The 17,339-nt window shown below is 66.8% G+C and overlaps 1 protein-coding gene across 8 annotated transcripts in view; it reads right to left on the bottom strand.

The window, feature by feature from the left end:
- Positions 1 to 1,151: 1,151 nt before the first annotated feature.
- The window catches only part of DMPK (DM1 protein kinase), a 44,229-nt gene continuing 28,041 nt past the window's right edge, over positions 1,152 to 17,339 (bottom strand). For 2 of the 8 annotated variants that reach the window (XM_073321386.1, XM_073321380.1), the window contains exons 4-15: positions 17,004 to 17,099; positions 16,052 to 16,200; positions 14,024 to 14,117; positions 13,436 to 13,636; positions 12,515 to 12,778; positions 11,086 to 11,171; positions 10,314 to 10,419; positions 7,680 to 7,822; positions 7,314 to 7,411; positions 6,186 to 6,250; positions 5,751 to 5,827; positions 1,152 to 3,015 (exon numbers count right to left, since the gene is read on the bottom strand). In XM_073321386.1, coding sequence (XP_073177487.1) covers positions 2,382 to 3,015; positions 5,751 to 5,827; positions 6,186 to 6,250; positions 7,314 to 7,411; positions 7,680 to 7,822; positions 10,314 to 10,419; positions 11,086 to 11,171; positions 12,515 to 12,778; positions 13,436 to 13,636; positions 14,024 to 14,117; positions 16,052 to 16,200; positions 17,004 to 17,099 — 2,013 coding nt within the window. In that variant the 3' untranslated portion in view covers positions 1,152 to 2,381. Of the gene's footprint in view, positions 3,016 to 5,750; positions 5,832 to 6,185; positions 6,251 to 7,313; positions 7,412 to 7,679; positions 7,823 to 10,313; positions 10,420 to 11,085; positions 11,172 to 12,514; positions 12,779 to 13,435; positions 13,637 to 14,023; positions 14,118 to 16,051; positions 16,201 to 17,003; positions 17,100 to 17,339 lie in introns of all 8 variants that reach the window. The other 6 variants (XM_073321381.1, XM_073321382.1, XM_073321383.1 and 3 more) reach the window with 6 other exon arrangements.

The following is a 17,339-nucleotide window of genomic DNA, read 5'->3' as shown; positions in this document are numbered from 1 at the left end:
TAATGTCTGCGTGTGTTCAAAGCCATGGGGGCCGTGAGCGGAGCTGGAGTTCAGCCAGGCCTCAGGGTGAAACAGCTTAGTACAGGGGCAGCATGTGTCCTGGGCCCCCCCCCAGTGCTGCCAGTGCCCCTCCCAACCTGGTGCCCCCTGCCAGCCCAGCCCAGCCAGTGCCCCTCACTCCTGACCTGCAGCCCCCTGCTAGCCCAGTTCTTCCCCAGCATCACCACCCTGCTCGTGTAGCCCTGCATGGGGCTGGCAGCGTGGTCCGTCCTGGCTAGGCTGCACTGCAGTGGCTGCTGCGGGGCCCGGCAGGGGCAGCTGCAGGGCACCCCTTGGCCCCCCCGGTCCCCACCCCAACCATGGAGCCTGACTGTGGTCTCGGTAGCCTGCGCCAGGCAGGGCAAGGGGTGATGTGACCGGAGCCTGTGCATGGTGGGTGGGTGGGTGTGCGTGCTGGGGGGGCGGGGGGGGGCTGCGTGCTGCGGGGGGAGGTGAGGGGGTGCCTGGTGGGTGAGTGGCAATTGCAGGTGCATGCGTTGAGTATCAAGGGTGGAGCATATTGGGGTGTCAGGGAGGGCTCAGTGTGTGCACCTGGGCCATTCGTGTCACTCAGCTCCTGGCTGGTGCCCGCTGCCCATGGGCCTGGCCCTGAGGCCTGTTGCCTGACCCACCCCTCAGCCCTCTGCCTTGCTCTGCGTGTGGGGCGGGAGGGGGCGGTGAGTGCCCCTTGCTGGCCTGTTCCCTGCCCCCAGGCCCAACCTCCACCAGGCCGCATTTGGCCTGTGGGTAAAGCCCCATCGTCCCCACTAGGGGTCGCTTGCTTGGGCAGCCTGCTGGGGCGTCAGCCCCTCTGAGCGGAACCCCCCCAGAGCTCGGCCCCAGTGGTGTTGGGGCCCCAGGGGCTAGGGCGGCAGCATAACATTCAGCCAGGAGGGGGCGCCCCTGGGCCAGCCAAAGGTCCAGTCGCCGAGCCCCCACAGTGACTGGCCAGTGGGGGCCATGTGGGGCCCGGCTCCCCAGCCTCTTGCCACATCCACCATGTGGGGGCGCCCCAGGCTCAGCTCCCCCCGTTGGTGCTGCGTTGGGCGGCGCTGATCCCCCCCGCGGCCCCGCTCATACACGAGGCTGGCGCTGGGCTGCCCGCCCCTGGGCCTAATTCAGCTTTTTTATTTCCTCTCCACAGTTCAGACAAAGCCTCCAGGCCGGGTCCCTCATCCCACCTCCGACCCCCGGGCCCGGCTGGCACCGAGGGCCAATAAATACATGGGGGGGCAGCAGGTGGCTATAAATTAACCGGGTCAAAGTGCAAAACTGCAGGATTTCCCCCTCCCCCCCCCCGGGCAAAGGGGCTTCACCCCCTAAGGGTCTCCGCCCCAGGTGTGCACTGGAGATGGGTGGTTGGATGGGAGAGCCGGTGGGCTGGGTGTGGGTCAACAGGGAATGGAAGATGCCAACACTAGAAATAAATTACTAGCTGGGGGTGTTGCGAGGGGGGGTCACTGGGGCCCCCCCATGGCGGAAGGTGGAACGGCAGGTGATGGGTGATTTTAGCAGCATAAATTCAGCCTTTAACAGCGGTGCCACCCCTGTGCCTGGGGCTGGCACCCGCTGAGGGTCCCTGGTGCTGCCTGGAGCCCTGCTGAACGGCGCCTGGGGCTGGCACTGCGGAGGGAGCAGGGCACCCTGGGCAGCAGCCCCCCCCCCCCCCCCCGTCGGCTGTCGCCACCTTGCGGCTCCCTTCGGGCAGGGAAGGGCATCTGTGGGCTCCCTCGGCTGCGTTTCTGCAGGTCCCAGCCGGCCCCTCCGCTGGGCCCCTTTCCCCATGGAGTGGGGCGGGTGGGGACAAGGCCCGTGCCAAGGACCCAGGATCACTGGGGCAAAGGGAGCTGGGAGCAGGGCCTTTGGAGAGGCAGGGTGCCAGGGCAGGGGGCACTAGGTAACACCAGGCTCCTGGGAGGCGGGTGTAGAGGGTTGCCAAGCCTGGCACCACCCCGTGGCATGACCATCACTTCACCCCCCAGGGACTGGGGCCCACTTCCAAAGTGACATGCCTCTTAGAACGACCTGGGGGCTAGTGGTTGGGGTGGGGGTGCTGGTAGCCAGGACTCCTGGGTTCTATCCCCAGCTCTGGGAGGGGAGTGGGGTGTAGTGGTTACAGCAGCGGGGCGCTGGGAGCCAGGACTCCTGGGTTCTATCCCCAGCTCTGGGAGGGGAGTGGGGTGTAGTGGTTACAGCAGCGGGGCGCTGGGAGCCAGGACTCCTGGGTTCTATCCCCAGCTCTGGGAGGGGAGTGGGGTGTAGTGGTTACAGCAGCGGGGCGCTGGGAGCCAGGAGTCCTGGGTTCTATCCCCAGCTCTGGGAGGGGAGTGGGGTGTAGTAGTTTAAAGAAGCAGGGGCTGGGAGCCAGGACGCCTGGGTTCAGTTGTCAGTTCTGCCCCTGACTCACTGTGTGCCCTTAGGTGACACTCTTCCTCTCGCTCTGCCTCAGTTTCCCCAGCTGCCAAACGGGGCCATGGGGTGGCTACGTGGGAAGGAGTGGAGCTGGGGCCGGGCAGGGCAGAGGCAGCCTGCCCCATGCAGAGGGAGCTGGCAGGGGTCCACGATGGGGAGGCCAGAGGGTTGGCGGGCAGGAGCAGATGCACCCAGCCAGCAGCCCAGGGCCAGGGCAGGCCCAGGAGGGGACTGGAGAGATGGTCCCCTGATGGCGGGAGGGGCCCGAGCCACACAGCCTGGCTCCGGGTGGTAAGGGGCCCGTGGGCCTGGAGTGCTGTCACCCAGGCGTCCCCAGCTCTGGTCCTGGCTGGGCCCGGGGTGTGAGGCCTCCTGGGGAGGAGGGCTGACGGGCACCCTCGCGGTGCTGGCCAGGCGGTGACAGGGATGGCGGGCGGGGGCAGCGGGGCGAGCGCCCAGCCTCGCCCAGGACGGCTCGCCCGGGTCCTGGCCAGGCACCACCAGCCTAAAGCCGCCGGTACAAAGGAGCAGGTATCCCGCCTTGGTGATGCAGGGCCTAGGTACCTGTGAGGAAAACGCACCGTCAGCAAGGGCACCCCCAGCAGGCAGAGGGGGCTCAGGGGCTGGGTGCTGCTCAGCAGCTGCCCCCCCCCCCGGCTCATTTTTCCCATTCCCCACTCTCCTGAGCCAGCTGGTCCCTGCCATGGGTCCAGATCAGAGCCAGCGCCCCTAGAGGGGAAAGGCCTCATGTCCCATTCCTTGCCCCCCTCACTATGGGGCCAGATGGGAGCTGGTGCCCCGTAGACGGGCCCTCGCCTGCCCCCCACAATGTGACATGTTCACTATAAACACCCGCCCCACGGAGGCCGAGCAGGGCTGTTGGCAGATGCCTGGTGGGAGGCCTGGGGGGTCCCAGGCGGGAGGGTCACACTGGGGGGGGCTGGAGCTGATGGGGAAGAAGCCCCCAGCTCTGAGGCTGGCTGCAGGGGGAGCTGGTGGCCAGCTGTTTGCTGAACCCCATAGCCTTGGGCGCCAGGTCTTTCCCCTGTTCCGGCTGGGACGGGGGGTGGGGGTGGGGGCACAGTTGTAGGTGCTGGCAGACCGGGAGCCATGACCCTCCTGCTGGGCGAGGACTGACCTCCCCCGCCCCATGTGACATGGGGCACCAGGGGCACCTCTCTCGGGGCGGGGTGAGTCTCAGTTTCTCCCCCACCCTCCCTCCAGCTGCAGTCTTCAGGACGCATGTGTCCCATCGCCCACCCCAGTTCTGTCCCTTCGTGGGGGCTCTCCAGCCCTGAGGAGTGGGGGGGGGCTCTTTGTCTGCCCCCCCCCCAGCTGTGTGTCTCCACAGGTCCTCCTCAGGGAGGAGAGGTGGTGAGAGGGACAGGGGCGGGGACAGGACCAACCCTCACGCAAGGGCCATCTCGGTGCTGTCCAGCAGGGGGCGCTGGCAGGGCCCAGCGGGGTGACACACAGGGTTAGTTGGGGGGGGGGGCAGGAAAGCACCTTAAGCAAAAGGTTAAGCAGGTGGGGACCTGGGGGGCAAGCGGAGGTCAGATTGTCACGGTTGACAAGTTGACTTGAATCATAGAATCACAGAATATCAGGGTTGGAAGGGACCTCAGGAGGTATCTAGTCCAACCGCCTGCTCAAAGCAGGACCAATCCCCAATTTTTGCCCCAGATCCCTAAATGGCCCCCTCAAGGATTGAACACACAACCCTGGGTTTAGCAGGCCAATGCTCAAACCACTGAACTATCCCTCCACAAACCCCAGCCTGAGCCCCAAAGGTGGAGCCGGGCAGGGCGGGCACAGAGCTGGGCAGTGGGCACAGAGAGCGAGGCACAGAGCCAGGCAGCAGGGACAGAGATGGGCACAGAGCCAGGCATGGGGCATATATCTGGGCACAGAACTGGGCAGGAGGCACAGATAGTTGGGCACAGGGCAGGGTGGGTGAGGAGCCGGGCAGGGAGCAGAGCGGGGGGTAGGGCAGGTGAGGAGCCAGGCAGGTGAGAAGCCGGGCGGGTGGCAGGGCAGGTAAGGAGCCAGGCAGGGGGGTAGGGTGGGGAGCAGGGCAGGTGAGGAGCCAGGCGGGGAGCAGGGCAGGTGGCAGGGCAGGTGAGGAGCCGGGCGAGGGGGCAGGGCAGGTGAGGAGCCAGGCGGGGGGCCAGGACGGGTGGCAGGGCAGGTGAGGAGCCAGGCGGGGGGCAGGACGGATAGCAGGGCAGGTGAGGAGTCAGGCTGGTGAGGAGCCAGGCGGGGGCCGGGCGGGTGAAGAACTGGGCCGGGGGCCGGGCGGGTGAGGAGCCGGGCAGGGGCCGGGCGGGTGAAGAGCTGGGCCGGGGGCCGGGCGGGTGAGGAGCCGGGCGGGTGAAGAGCTGGGCCGGGGGCCGGGCGGGTGAGGAGCCGGGCGGGTGAAGAGCTGGGCCGGGGGCCGGGCGGGTGAGGAGCCGGGCGGGGGCCGGGCGGGTGAAGAGCTGGGCCGGGGGCCGGGCGGGTGAGGAGCCGGGCGGGTGAAGAGCTGGGCCGGGGGCCGGGCGGGTGAGGAGCCGGGCGGGTGAAGAGCTGGGCCGGGGGCCGGGCGGGTGAGGAGCCGGGCAGGTGAAGAGCTGGGCCGGGGGCCGGGCGGGTGAGGAGCCGGGCAGGTGAAGAGCTGGGCCGGGGGCCTGGCGGGTGAGGAGCCGGGCGGGTGAGGAGCCGGGCGGGTGAAGAGCTGGGCCGGGGGCCGGGCGGGTGAGGAGCCGGGCGGGTGAAGAGCTGGGCCGGGGGCCGGGCGGGTGAGGAGCCAGGCGGGTGAAGAGCTGGGCCGGGGGCCTGGCGGGTGAGGAGCCGGGCGGGTGAAGAGCTGGGCCGGGGGCCGGGCGGGTGAGGAGCCGGGCGGGTGAAGAGCTGGGCCGGGGGCCTGGCGGGTGAGGAGCCGGGCGGGGGCCGGGCGGGTGAAGAGCTGGGCCGGGGGCCGGGCGGGTGAGGAGCCGGGCGGGTGAAGAGCTGGGCCGGGGGCCGGGCGGGTGAGGAGCCGGGCGGGTGAAGAGCTGGGCCGGGGGCCTGGCGGGTGAGGAGCCGGGCGGGTGAGGAGCCGGGCGGGTGAAGAGCTGGGCCGGGGGCCGGGCGGGTGAGGAGCCGGGCGGGTGAAGAGCTGGGCCGGGGGCCGGGCGGGTGAGGAGCCGGGCGGGTGAAGAGCTGGGCCGGGGGCCTGGCGGGTGAGGAGCCGGGCGGGTGAGGAGCCGGGCGGGTGAAGAGCTGGGCCGGGGGCCGGGCGGGTGAGGAGCCAGGCGCGTGAGCAGCAGGGGCCGACGTACCCTAGAAAAGAGCAGCAAGTGGCGGTACAGAGGTACCACAAGCGGGTATTCACAGAGTCGCGCTGCCATGGTGCCGCCTTGCTGGAAAGAGAAAGCAGAGATGCCCCGATCAGCGGAGTCGGCCAGGGGGGCGACACTGGGGCTGGACCCAGGCCAAACCTCCTCCCAGACCTGCCCCAGCAGGGGGAAGGGGACCGGACTCTGCTCTCCACCCCAGCCCTGGCACAAGCGGGCAAAGCCCCCCCTTGGCTCCCCGGCCACGCCCCTGCACATCCAGGCTCCCCGAGCTGCCCACAGCCGTGACCTATGCTCCACCCCCCCACCCCCTGGGTGTGGGGCCCTGAGTGTCACAGTTGGGTTGTAGCCTGGTGACCAGCCCCGGTGCTGAGCCCCAGGCAAGCCCCACTCCAGACGGTGCCCCCAGGCCAGGCTTACATCAGTGGGGTGCTCCGTGCGGCACGGCCAGGGGGCACCGCAGCCGGGGGGCCGCCCCACAGCAGCTGCAAGGAAAAGAGAGAGGTGGGACCGTGCGCGGCCCGAGGAGGCCAGCCATGCAGGAGTCACCGCCCCACAATCCCAGGGCAGACGGGCCCCCACCACCCAGCCATGCAGCGGTGACCCCCTCCACCTGCAGGGCAGACGGGCCCCCACCACCCAGCCATGCAGCGGTGACCCCCTCCACCTGCAGGGCAGACGGGCCCCCACCACCCAGCCATGCAGCGGTGACCCCCTCCACCTGCAGGGCAGACGGGCCCCCACCACCCAGCCATGCAGAGCCACGGCCCTTGCTGAGCTTTGTGGGCACCAGAGTGCCCGCCCCAGCCATGCACAGACCCCTGTCTCACAGGCAGGCTCAGCCCTAGGTGAACCGATGCCCCCACCCGCGCGGGCAGCAGGGGGCAGCACATCAGCTCCCCAACAGGTCGATCTGGCCAGGCATGGGGGCTGGGTGCGTGTATCCTGCCCCACGCGGGGCTGTGCCCAGGGCTCTCGGGCCGATTCCCGGCTCACACTCACCGCTGCAGGGGGCAAAGCCCAGGCTAGCGCCGGGACAGCCGGACGTCACCAACCCGGAACGGTCCCTGCCCCCCATCCCACCCAGTTAATTACAGTCCTGCCCATCTCTGGTCCCTTGCATCAGCCTCGAAACCCCCAGCCCCCCCAACCTCCTGGAGGTCAGGCTGCTTACAGGGGGACCCCCAGCCAGCACGGAGATGTGGCCGCCTCTGAGGAGGGACATGGCAGCTGTTTAACAGCCACACGAGGCGGGCACAGGGGGCCTGCCACAGGCCAATTTCCCCAGCACAGGGCTGGGGCAGGGGAGGGGAATCGAGGGGAAAGCGGGGGGGCTGGGGGAGGAGAAAGAGGAGGGTGCAGAGAGGGGAGCGAAGGGGAACGGGGTGCAGAGCAAAGGGCGTGACACAGGGGTGGAGAGGGAGAGGCCCTGGGGGGAGGGGGGAAAAGGGTCCAAGGGGACAGGCCTGGGGCAGGGCAGGGGGGCAGGCGGCGAGTCAGTGGGGGCAAGGGGGGTAGGGGGCCCGGGGAGGGCAGGGGGGCACTTGCCTTCCTCCCCGGGTGGTTTCATCCCCTCGATTTGTGCCTCCAATCGCTTGATTTGAGCTTCCAGTTCCAAGTTGCGGCTCTCGGCCTCCTGCAGGCGGCTGGGGGGGTTGGGGGCACGTCAGGGCAGCCGAGTCCCAGAACCAGCAAATCCCCCCCACCCCCGCCCATACAGGCCCCTTGACAAGGGCACCGCTATCTGGCAGGGGGCAGTGCCACTCCTCGGGGGGGGGGGGGGCAGCATTGGAAACCCACCCCCCAGGCAGTTTCAGGCCTCTGACCGCCCTGCCCATGCCCCCAGCTCTCCCCAGGGGTCCCTGCCCCCCACTGCGCATGCCCCCAGCTCCCCCTGGGGTCCCTGCCCCTCACCTGGCGAAGGTCTGGTTGGCCACCTTGACCATGCTGAGCTCCTGGCGCAGCCCTTCCCGCGTGTGCAGCTCCGACTCGAAGGCCGCCTGCAGCTCCAGGAAGGCGGCGAGATCCAGCTTCTGCCCGTCGGGCGCCTTGCAGGCCTGGCCGGGGGAGGGCGCCCGTGAGGGGGGCGAGGCTGGCTAGCAGGGGGCTGTGGGTCGGGAGTGAGGGGCACCCACCGGGCTGAGGGGAGCCCAGGGCTGGGCCAATGCCCCGGCTCTCCCCTGGGGTCCCCCCCGCCACTGCCCATGCCCCTGGTTCCCCCCAGGGGTCCTTGCCCTCCCCCCACACGGCCCATTGCATTTTTTAAAAAAGAGTCCTCATGATTTTTAAGCAAATCTCGTGATTTCGGGGGGGGTGGCAACACTGAGAAGTTAAGGATTATCATTTAGCATTTACATTACAATAGGTTTTGGGCCGGGGGCGGGGGGAACAGGACTGGGACCTTGTCTTGATCTTACAAATCAAGATACATGGGACGTAGACTGGATGGGGAGAAGTCTATGTAACTCATGTAGCCATTGATACACGTGTGGCCTCAAATATTACCAACCCCCCCCCAAAAAAAAACAAGCATCTCCCCAACAGACCCACAGTCTGGAAAGCATTCGTCCCTCATACTGTTGAAAAGACTGACAGCAGAAAGAAGGATCCCAGCTTCTTAAACAATCTTCTAGCACAGGGGTTCTCAAACTGGGGGTCGGGACCCCTCAGGGGGTCACGAGGTTATTACATGGCGGGGGGTCACGAGCTGTCAGCCTCCACCCCAAACCCCGTTTTGCTTCCAGCATTTACAATAGTGTTCAACATACTGTAAAACTTATAAGGGGGGTGACACACAAGAGCCTTGCTGTGTGAAAGGACTCGCCAGTACAAAAGTTTGAGACCCACTGCTCTAGGAAGACAAAGAATCTCTCATCTAGAGACTCACAGAACGCTCCCAAGAAATTGTAACCAAAGCACCCGCCAGAGATTTCAGATTTTTCAACTAAACCTGCTTTAAAGAACCCTCGTCCCAGCAAAACTCTTCCTGTTTTTCTGACCAGAAGATTCTCTCTAGACAGAGTCACTACAATATAATGTTGATGCATGAGGTAGGTGGAGCAACCTCCTAGCCCAACCCCCGGTCCAAGACCCAATTTAACACACAGTCCTAGTACAGGACTGATCTGAGATTACACTGATAAGACCAGAAATGATGCTTGACCTCAGAGAACGGAGAAACAATGGTGAGACTCTGTGACGCGCGCCCACCCCCGCACCCCATGCTCTCTACCTCACCGTGACCAGCTCCCAGCCCCGCAACAAACACCATCACTAGGTGACTCCACGTGAGGTCACTCCCCCGACATGACTCCAGGGGCAGGATTCAAAGCGAGAACCCTGAACACACAATTCTGTTCAAAGACAGACAAGTCTTGCAGCTGCCTTCCTCTGGCTGGGTTCCCTGTATGCTCCTAATTTGCATAAGCCCGCCCACTGCCCTGTGACTAGCAATCTCTCACTGTTCACGCTTACAGCAAACCAGGGCAAAGAAATCCCATGCCAGCGTATACCGCAGCCCCATGCTCTTTTCTGCTCCTTCCCACAGAACCAGCACCGGGTTGCCAAAGGGGCCCAGCCCAGCCTGCTCTCAGGGCGGCGGGCGGGGCTGGGGGCCGGGAGCACCCCACGACCCCAGCCCTGACTCCTGCACCGGTGCACACCGTCATCCCCCCAGCCCTCTGCCCTCCCTGACTCCTGCAACCCCCCCACCCCACCTGCACCCCTTGCACCAAATGGGAGCTGCCCCAGGTAAGCGCTCCACACCCCAACCTCCTGCCCCAGCCCTGAGCCCCCTCCCACACCCTAACTCTTGGTCAGACCCTGTACCCCAACCCCCAGCCTGCTCCTGCACCCTAACTCCCTCCCAGACCCTGCACCCCCAGCCCTGAGCCCCCTCCCACACCCTAACTTCCTCCCAGACCCTGCACCCCAACCCCCAGCCTGCTCCTGCACCCTAACTCCCTCCCAGACCCTGCACCCCCAGCCCTGAGCCCTCTCCTGCACCCTAACTCCCTCCCAGACCCTGCACCCCCAGCCCTGAGCCCCCTCCCACACCCTAACTTCCTCCCAGACCCTGCACCCCAACCCCCAGCCTGCTCCTGCACCCTAAGTCCCTCCCAGACCCTGCACCCCAATGTTTTCTTAAGGGTTCTTATCCAAAGTGCTTTAAACTAGTTAGCTAATGGTACAAACAATATTTGGAAAGATCATTAAGTGGTTCACCGAGACCCCCAGCGATTTTCAAGAGGTCTGTGGAGAAATAAATTAGACTAGAAAAACTGTCAACTTTACTTTCATTTACTTGATATTACTTATAGGAGGAAGAGGAGGAGGAGGAGGAAGGGAAAAGGGGAGCCGATAAGAGAGAATGTTTTTTTCTTGGCTGGCCCCCAAAATGAAGCTGAGCACAGGGACCCACTAACTCTGAATCTGCCGCTGGGGGGGACTAGCAGAGCTGGGGGGAGACCAGGGCTGGGCTAGGAGGGGGCTGTGGGTTGGGACCCCACAGCAGGAAGTCGATTGCGCCCCCCAAGTGCAGCCACTTACCAGGTCTTCAGGGGGCAGGTTGGGGGGCTGCTCCTGCGGGGGGCGGCCCCGGTCGCACTCCAGCTCCATGGCGATTTCCCGGCCCCTGTCCCCCGGCTCATTCTGTCTGAGAGGAGGGAGAATCTCACGGCCCCGCCTGGAGCCCCAGAGCCAGCCCCCAACCCCGCTGTGCCCCCTACAGCTGGCCCCAGCCCCCACTGCACCCCCTCAGGGCTGGCCCTAGCCCCCAACCCCACTGTGCCCCCCACAGCCGGCCCCAGCCCCCAACCCTACTTCGCCCCCCCTACAGCTGGCCTCCCAGCTCCCCCCAGCCCTGCCAGAGCCGGCCCCAGCCCCCAAACCCAATGCGCCCCCCCCCATGGCCAGCACCCCAGTACCCCCAGCTCTGCAAGGGCAGCTCCATCCCCCTCCCCCATGCCTCCCAACTTCCCCCAGCCCTGCCAGGGTCACCCCCAGCCCCCAACCCCACGTGCTCCCCCACAGGTGGCCCCTTCCCCCCCGCGCCTACCCAGTCCTGCCAGGCCAGCCCCAGGCTCCCACACCACCCGACCCAGCCTCCTGTGCCCCACCCCAACCCTATCAGGGTTTCCTGCACCCCCACACCCTGACAAGCAAACACATGCTCTGCCCACCCCCAGCCCCCACCAAGGCTCCCCCCACCACCAGGCCTCAGTCCCCGGGGGAGGCCCCATCACACCCCCAGGCCCCGCCGCACCCCCTAGAGGGGACAGCCCCCATGTCCCCCTCTCCCATACCCCAAGCACCCCCTTACTTGAGGCTGGTGCTGGTGTAGGAGAAGCCCACGAAGGGCAGGTGCACGCCCAGCGGGGAGCTCTCCAGCACGTCTGACAGTGTCTCCTGGGGGCGACACCAAGGGGGGCCCTGAACTGGGGGGGCCGTGGCTCCGTACCCACCCCCGCCAGGGCCTGCCCCATGTGCCCCCCCACAGCTCCAAACTCTGTTGGCAGACATGGCCCTGCCTTCCATGCCCTCTGCCGGCGCTGGGCCAGTTGCTTTAGCCATGCAAGCAAAAGCCAGACACGTGTGCAGGTGATTCCCGGCTCCATGTGGACACGCAAGAGGTGGGCGGGCGTATGTTTGAGGGGCAGGCAGGGGATGACTGGGGGGCTGGCGGGCAGTAGGTGGGAGGGGCGCGTGGGACGTGGGAGGGGTGGTGGATGGGGGCCTGGTGGGCTGGAGGGGCGATGGGGGCGATAAGTGGGGACTGGGGTGACAGGGGTGGATGGGGGGTAGGTGAGGGCTGGCGGACAGGGGGGCTGGTGGGTGGTAGGTGGGGGCAGGGGGTGGATGGAGGCAGTGGTGGGGGCTGGGGGGCACAGGGTGGATGGCGGGCAGTAGCTGGGGGGTTGGCGGGCAGATAGGGAAACTCTATGCTGGCTCAGTTGGGAAAGGGGTGGGGGGGTCTGGGAGTTCATGTTATTTTGCCCCTTGGGGCAGGCAGCGAGGGCAGATCTCAGCCTGCAGCAGGGCAGGGGACCCCCCTTCCCAGGGGGCAGCCAGGGTCTCCTGGGCCCGGTCCTCTAGCGCTCGGCCCCTGAGCACCAAGGAGAGAACGAACCGCCCTGGGAGCCCCGCCCCCGCCCCACACCGGGGTCGGAGCGGGCGACTTTCCCACCCGCTTGGCACGGCCGCAAACGACACACGAGCCGGGGCAGGTTGCCCCTCCCTGTGCGCAGGTGGGAATGGGGGGGCTCAGTTTATGGTGGCAGCTGCCCCCAGACCCTGGCCTCAGCTGCTGCAGCCTCAGGGCTGCTCTAACTCATGCTCTGCACACCCTGTGCCACCCCCAACCTCCCATCCGTCCTCTATGGGCCCTGGGGGGCAGGGAATAGCCACAGCGCAGGGCGCCCTGGCCACACCCCAGGGGCTGGGAGCAGGACCTTTACGCCAGCTCCATGCTAGCCAGTGGCGGGGATACTCAAGGGGCGCTTCCCCCCACTTTAGGGCCATTCTGCAGTGCCAGGGGGCCTGAGCGATGCCAGGCCGAGGGCGCTGCACCAGCCCGCGGGCACGTCCCACCATTGCCCGCCCTGACCAGGTGGCCCGGCCAGGGGGCATGCGGAGACAGCCCCCCAATGACAGTGGGGGCAGCCCAAGGTGAGAGGGGGGACGCAGTGGCAGAGGGGCGGCAGCCATGCGGGGCGCGGATGGGGGGGGCTGAGAAATGAAAGGTCACGTACCCCGCCCCCGCTCACCATGTCCGTCAGGCAGTCGTCCACCACGTCGAAGTTGGAGGTGTCGGTGGCGTTGGCGAACTCGGGGGCGAAGGGCGGGGTGAACGCCCGCAGCCCCTCCCAGTCCACGCCGGCGAAGAAGGGGTGCTCCCGGAAGTCCCGCACCCCGTTCCGGCCCAGCCGCGTCTCCCGGGGGCAGAGCAGCCCTTGAATCAGGGCCCGGGCGTCGTCCGGCACATCCGGCGCCGAGAGCGGGAAGCGAAAGTGCTCCTGAAAGGCAGGAGGTGGGGGGCTCAGGGGCGCGGGGTGGGGGCACATCGGGGGTGCTGGGCGTGGAGATGGGGGACAGGATGGGTGGGTGGAGATGGGGAGAAATGGGGGTGCAAAGCACTGGGCAGTGAAGAGGGGCAGAGCACTGGGAGATGGGGGGCAGGGTGCTGGGGCAGAGATGGGGGGGCGGGGAGCTGGGGTGGAGCTGGGGCAGAGATGCGGGGCAGGGCACTGGGTTAGAGATGGGAGCAGGGCTGGGGTGGAGATGGGGGGCAGGGCACTGGGGCAGAGATGGGGGCAGGGCGTTGGGGTAGAGATGGGGGCAGAGATGGGCAGAGCACTGGGTTGGAGATGGGGCCAGGGCACTGGGGTAGAGATGGGGGTCTGGGCTGGGGCAGAGATGGGGGCAGGGCACTCAGGTGGAGATGCGGGGCAGGACACTGGGGCAGAGATAGGGGCAGGGCACTCAGGTGGAGATGCGGGGCAGGGCACTAGAGTTGAGATGGGGGCAGGGCTGGGGCAGAGATGGGGGGCAGGGCGTTGGGTCAGAGATGGGCGGCAGGGTTCTGTGGGGAGGCGAGGGGATGCCTGGCAGTGGGTGAGGACTCCTAGGGTTCCAGGTACTGGTGCTGCCTCCCCGCCCCACTGCCCCCCCACCTTGAAGTGGATGATCTTGCCGTAGGTCTCAACGATGGAGTCGGCGAAGAAGGGCGTGTGCCCGAAGAACATCTCATAGGCGAAGACACCCAGGGACCACCAGTCGCACTCGGTGCCGTACGAGTGGCTCCCGTCCTCCACGGCCTGCAGGATCTCAGGGGACAGGTAATCAGGGGTCCCCACTGCCACCGACGAGCAGATCTGTCGGGGTGGGGGGAAGAGGATTCAGCAGGTGGGGGGCACCAGTTTGGACCCTCCTCTTGTTTTCGGTGCCGCAAGGCCCATGGCATGCAGGGTCCCTTAGCCCACCGCACACCGTGTGCTCCCTGCATAGAGAGGCAGAGCCCTTTCTGCTGACTCACCCGGACTCCCGGACCAGCTGTGTCCTAACTGCTCAGTCCGGGAGCATGGCAGGGTGAAGCAGCGTGAACTAGAAGCAGGGAGTGAGGACAGGGAGTCCCCCCACCCCAGCCGTGGCAGAGAGGTGTTTGCCAGTCGGCAGATCTCCGGCTGGAAGCTACGTCATTTGCCCCGGCGCTGTCGCCCGACGCGACCAGCTTTGTGGGGGGCGGGGGGCACTGCACTCACCGTGCCGTCCTCCCGGAGCTTGAGGCAGGAGCCGAAGTCCCCCAGGCGGATGTGCCCGCAGCGGTCGAGCAGGATGTTGTCGGGTTTGATGTCTCTGGAGGGGGGGGGGTGGGCGCAGACAGAAAGAGGGTGTTGGAGGGGGAGTTAGGGAGTCTCCCCGTCACTCCCAAGTGACATTCGCTTCCCCCAGCCCTGAGCCCTGGCAGCTTTGGGACAGCACAGCAGTTTGAGACAGGAAGTGGAGGACCATGCCCACTCCTCGCGAGAAGCCATCGGGGACCCAGGCTGCCACATAGCCGGGACGCCGGGAGAACGTTCCAGCTTCTGCCCACAGGACCCCGGGCTCGTGAATACTCCCGACGGCACGTTCAGCAGTTCGGCGCCCCCTGGTGCCAGGCTGGGGCACCACTGACCGAGGGGAGCGCGCCCCCTCTGTGGCTTCACCCCGCTCCCTGCGGAACGGCGCCCCCTGGTGCCAGGCTGGGGCACCACTGACCGAGGGGAGCGCGCCCCCTCTGTGGCTTCACCCCGCTCCCTGCGGCACGGCGCCCCCTGGTGCCAGGCTGGGGCATCACTGACCGAGGGGAGCGCGCCCCCTCTGTGGCTTCACCCCGCTCCCTGTGGAACGGCGCCCCCTGGTGCCAGGCTGGGGCACCACTGACCGAGGGGAGCGCGCCCCCTCTGTGGCTTCACCCCGCTCCCTGCGGCACGGCGCCCCCTGGTGCCAGGCTGGGGCATCACTGACCGAGGGGAGCGCGCCCCCTCTGTGGCTTCACCCCGCTCCCTGTGGCACGGCGCCCCCTAGTGCCAGGCTGGCGAGAGCACCACCTCACTCCGCTCCCCTCCCCGCGGGTTCTGCCTGGAGGTTTCCCATCCCAGGCCAGGCCCATGTGCCAAGGTCCCTGCAGGACGCCAGGAGCCCAGATGCTCCCCTTCAACCAGCACTAACGCAGGGTCCTCCCCAAACCCGGGCCCCGGGTCTCCCTCCCCGGCCACCTCCAGGCACTGGCCTAGGATCTGCCTGCCTGTCTGTCCGTCCACCCCGTCCGTCTGCCCATCCATCGTGCTAGCTGGGAGCTCTCTGGCCCCTTCCCATCTCGCCAGCGCGCCTCCCCCGATTCTCACCCTCCCCCACTCCTCGGGGGCCTTCCCGGGCCCTCTCCCAGGGCCCTGAACCTTCCCAGGCCTCGGTGGCTCATGTGATTTGGAGCCGGGCCCAGCTGAGATGAGTCTGAATCTAGGACAGTGTTTATGGCTGGAGGCAGAGCCAGCATCACAGGCTGGGGGGGCAGGGGACAGGGGTTGTTGCCAAAGCCAAGAAATCCGACCTCGTTTGGTACCCTAGGACGCTGGCTGGCTGGCCGGGGCCCTGTGCACCCCACAGGGGAACGAGAGAGCTCCCACGTGCTCCGGCCCCGGGGGCTGCAGGTTGGGGAGCAAAGGCCTGATCTGATGCTCTCTCCCGACAATTAGCAGCCCCCAGGATAAGGGCCAAGGGGTATCTGGCTGGAGAAAGGGATCTGGAGAGACAGAGGGTGTCTGGCTGGAGAAGGGAGGCCTGGGGAGGGAGGGAGTAAATGGTTAGTGAAGGGGGGCCAGGGGCAGCAGGAGGTGTCTGGCTGGAGAAGGGGGACTGGGCGTGGCTGGGGGTGTCTGTCTGGAGAAGGGGGCTGGGGGCTGGAGGGGGTGTCTGGCTGGAGAAGGGGGCAGGGGGAGGCAGGGGGTGTCTGGCTGGAGAAGGGGAGGTGGGGGAGGCAGGGGGTGTCTGGCTAGAGAAGGGGGGGAGGCAGGGGGTGTCTGGCTGGAGAAGGGGGACTGGGGGAGGCAGGAGGTATCTGGCTAGAGAAGGGGGGGAGGCAGGGGGTGTCTGGCTGGAGAAGGGAGACTGGGGGAGGCAGGAGGTATCTGGCTGGAGAAGGGGGCCAGGACTCTGTCTGCCTGAGGCTCTAGGCGCTCTGCTGCCCTCCCCCCAGTGCAGGCTGCCCCCTCTGCTCGCAGTGCCCCGCCTTGCCCCCCGGGGGCACCTACCTGTGCACGTAGCCCAGGCGGTGGATGGAGTCGATGGCCATCACCATCTCGGCCAGGTAAAAGCGGGCCATGTCCAGGGGGATGCGGTCCCCGAATTTGCTCAGCAGCGTCAGGAGGTCACCCCCCACGTAGTACTCCATCACCAGGTACTGCGGGAGCAGAGACGAGGTGTGACAGCTCTCCCGACAGGCCACCTTCGAGGGCAGCCCACCACGGGGGGGCAGAGCAGCAGGGGAGAGACTGTGCTGGCAGCATGGGGGGCTCCAGCCCTTGGCATGACCAGCACCCGCTGTGTTAGCTACACTAGACCCCCCGCCCCTCCCAGAGCTGGGGATAGAACCCAGGAGTCCTGGTTCCCAACGCCCCCCCCTCTAACCACTAGACCCGACAGCCCTCTCTGAGCTGGGGATAGAACCCAGGAGTCCGGGCTCCCAGCCCCCCTGCCCCAGACCCCTCAGGGTGCTCTAATCTCAGAGCTGGTGGCAGGAGGTCCAGGAGATGTCTCATTCATAACATCCCATGTCAGGACATGGGGTCTCCACTCTGTCCCCTATAGACATGCCAGGCTATAGGGTCTATAGGGCCCAGAGTGGCTAGCCCTCAGTGTGTGTCCCCTATCGAAATCTCAGGCTATAGTGTCCAGAATGGCCCTTTCCCTATGTGTACCCCCCATAGAGATCACAGGTGAGGTTTCTATATGGTCTGGAGTGGCTGTTCCCAAGTGTGGTCCCTATGGAGACCCCAGGCTGTCCGATCTATAGGGTTTGGAGTGGCCCATCCCTAGGCAGATGGTCTGTGAATGGGGCAGGGCGGGAAGTGCTGGCAGAAGTGCCCTGCCCTCCCCTGGGTGTGCCTCCTGACCCCCCATGTGCCTCCTGTACCCCCTGTGTGTGCCCTGGCCCCCCGTGTGCCCCATGCCCCCCACCCGCAATGCCCAGCACCGACTGCTCACCAGATAGTTCTCGTCCTGGAAGGCGAAGTGCAGCTGGGTGATCCAGCGCTTGTCTCCGTTCACCAGCACGTCCCGCTCCTCGCGGAAACAGGACACCTGCCCCCACAGGAGAGATGCTGAGCCTGGCTTGGGGAGGCCACCTGGGCCCGGGGGACGGGGGTGAGAGGGGCCAGCCAGGCTGGGCGAGGGTCTGGGCCCCACAACAGGGCCCCCAGCTCCTTGGGACCCCACAGCGCAGCTAGGGGCAGCTGGACAGAGGTAACGGAGATGGGGAGATGGGCCCAGGGCCCTGCCACGGGCAGGGGGAGGGCAGTTGAAGAGACGGGACAATGCCAT

The sequence above is a fragment of the Lepidochelys kempii genome, chromosome 23 (genome assembly GCF_965140265.1).
Source record: "Lepidochelys kempii isolate rLepKem1 chromosome 23, rLepKem1.hap2, whole genome shotgun sequence".
Lineage (NCBI taxonomy): Eukaryota > Metazoa > Chordata > Testudines > Cheloniidae > Lepidochelys > Lepidochelys kempii.
This window is presented reverse-complemented; position numbering and strand designations above follow the sequence as displayed.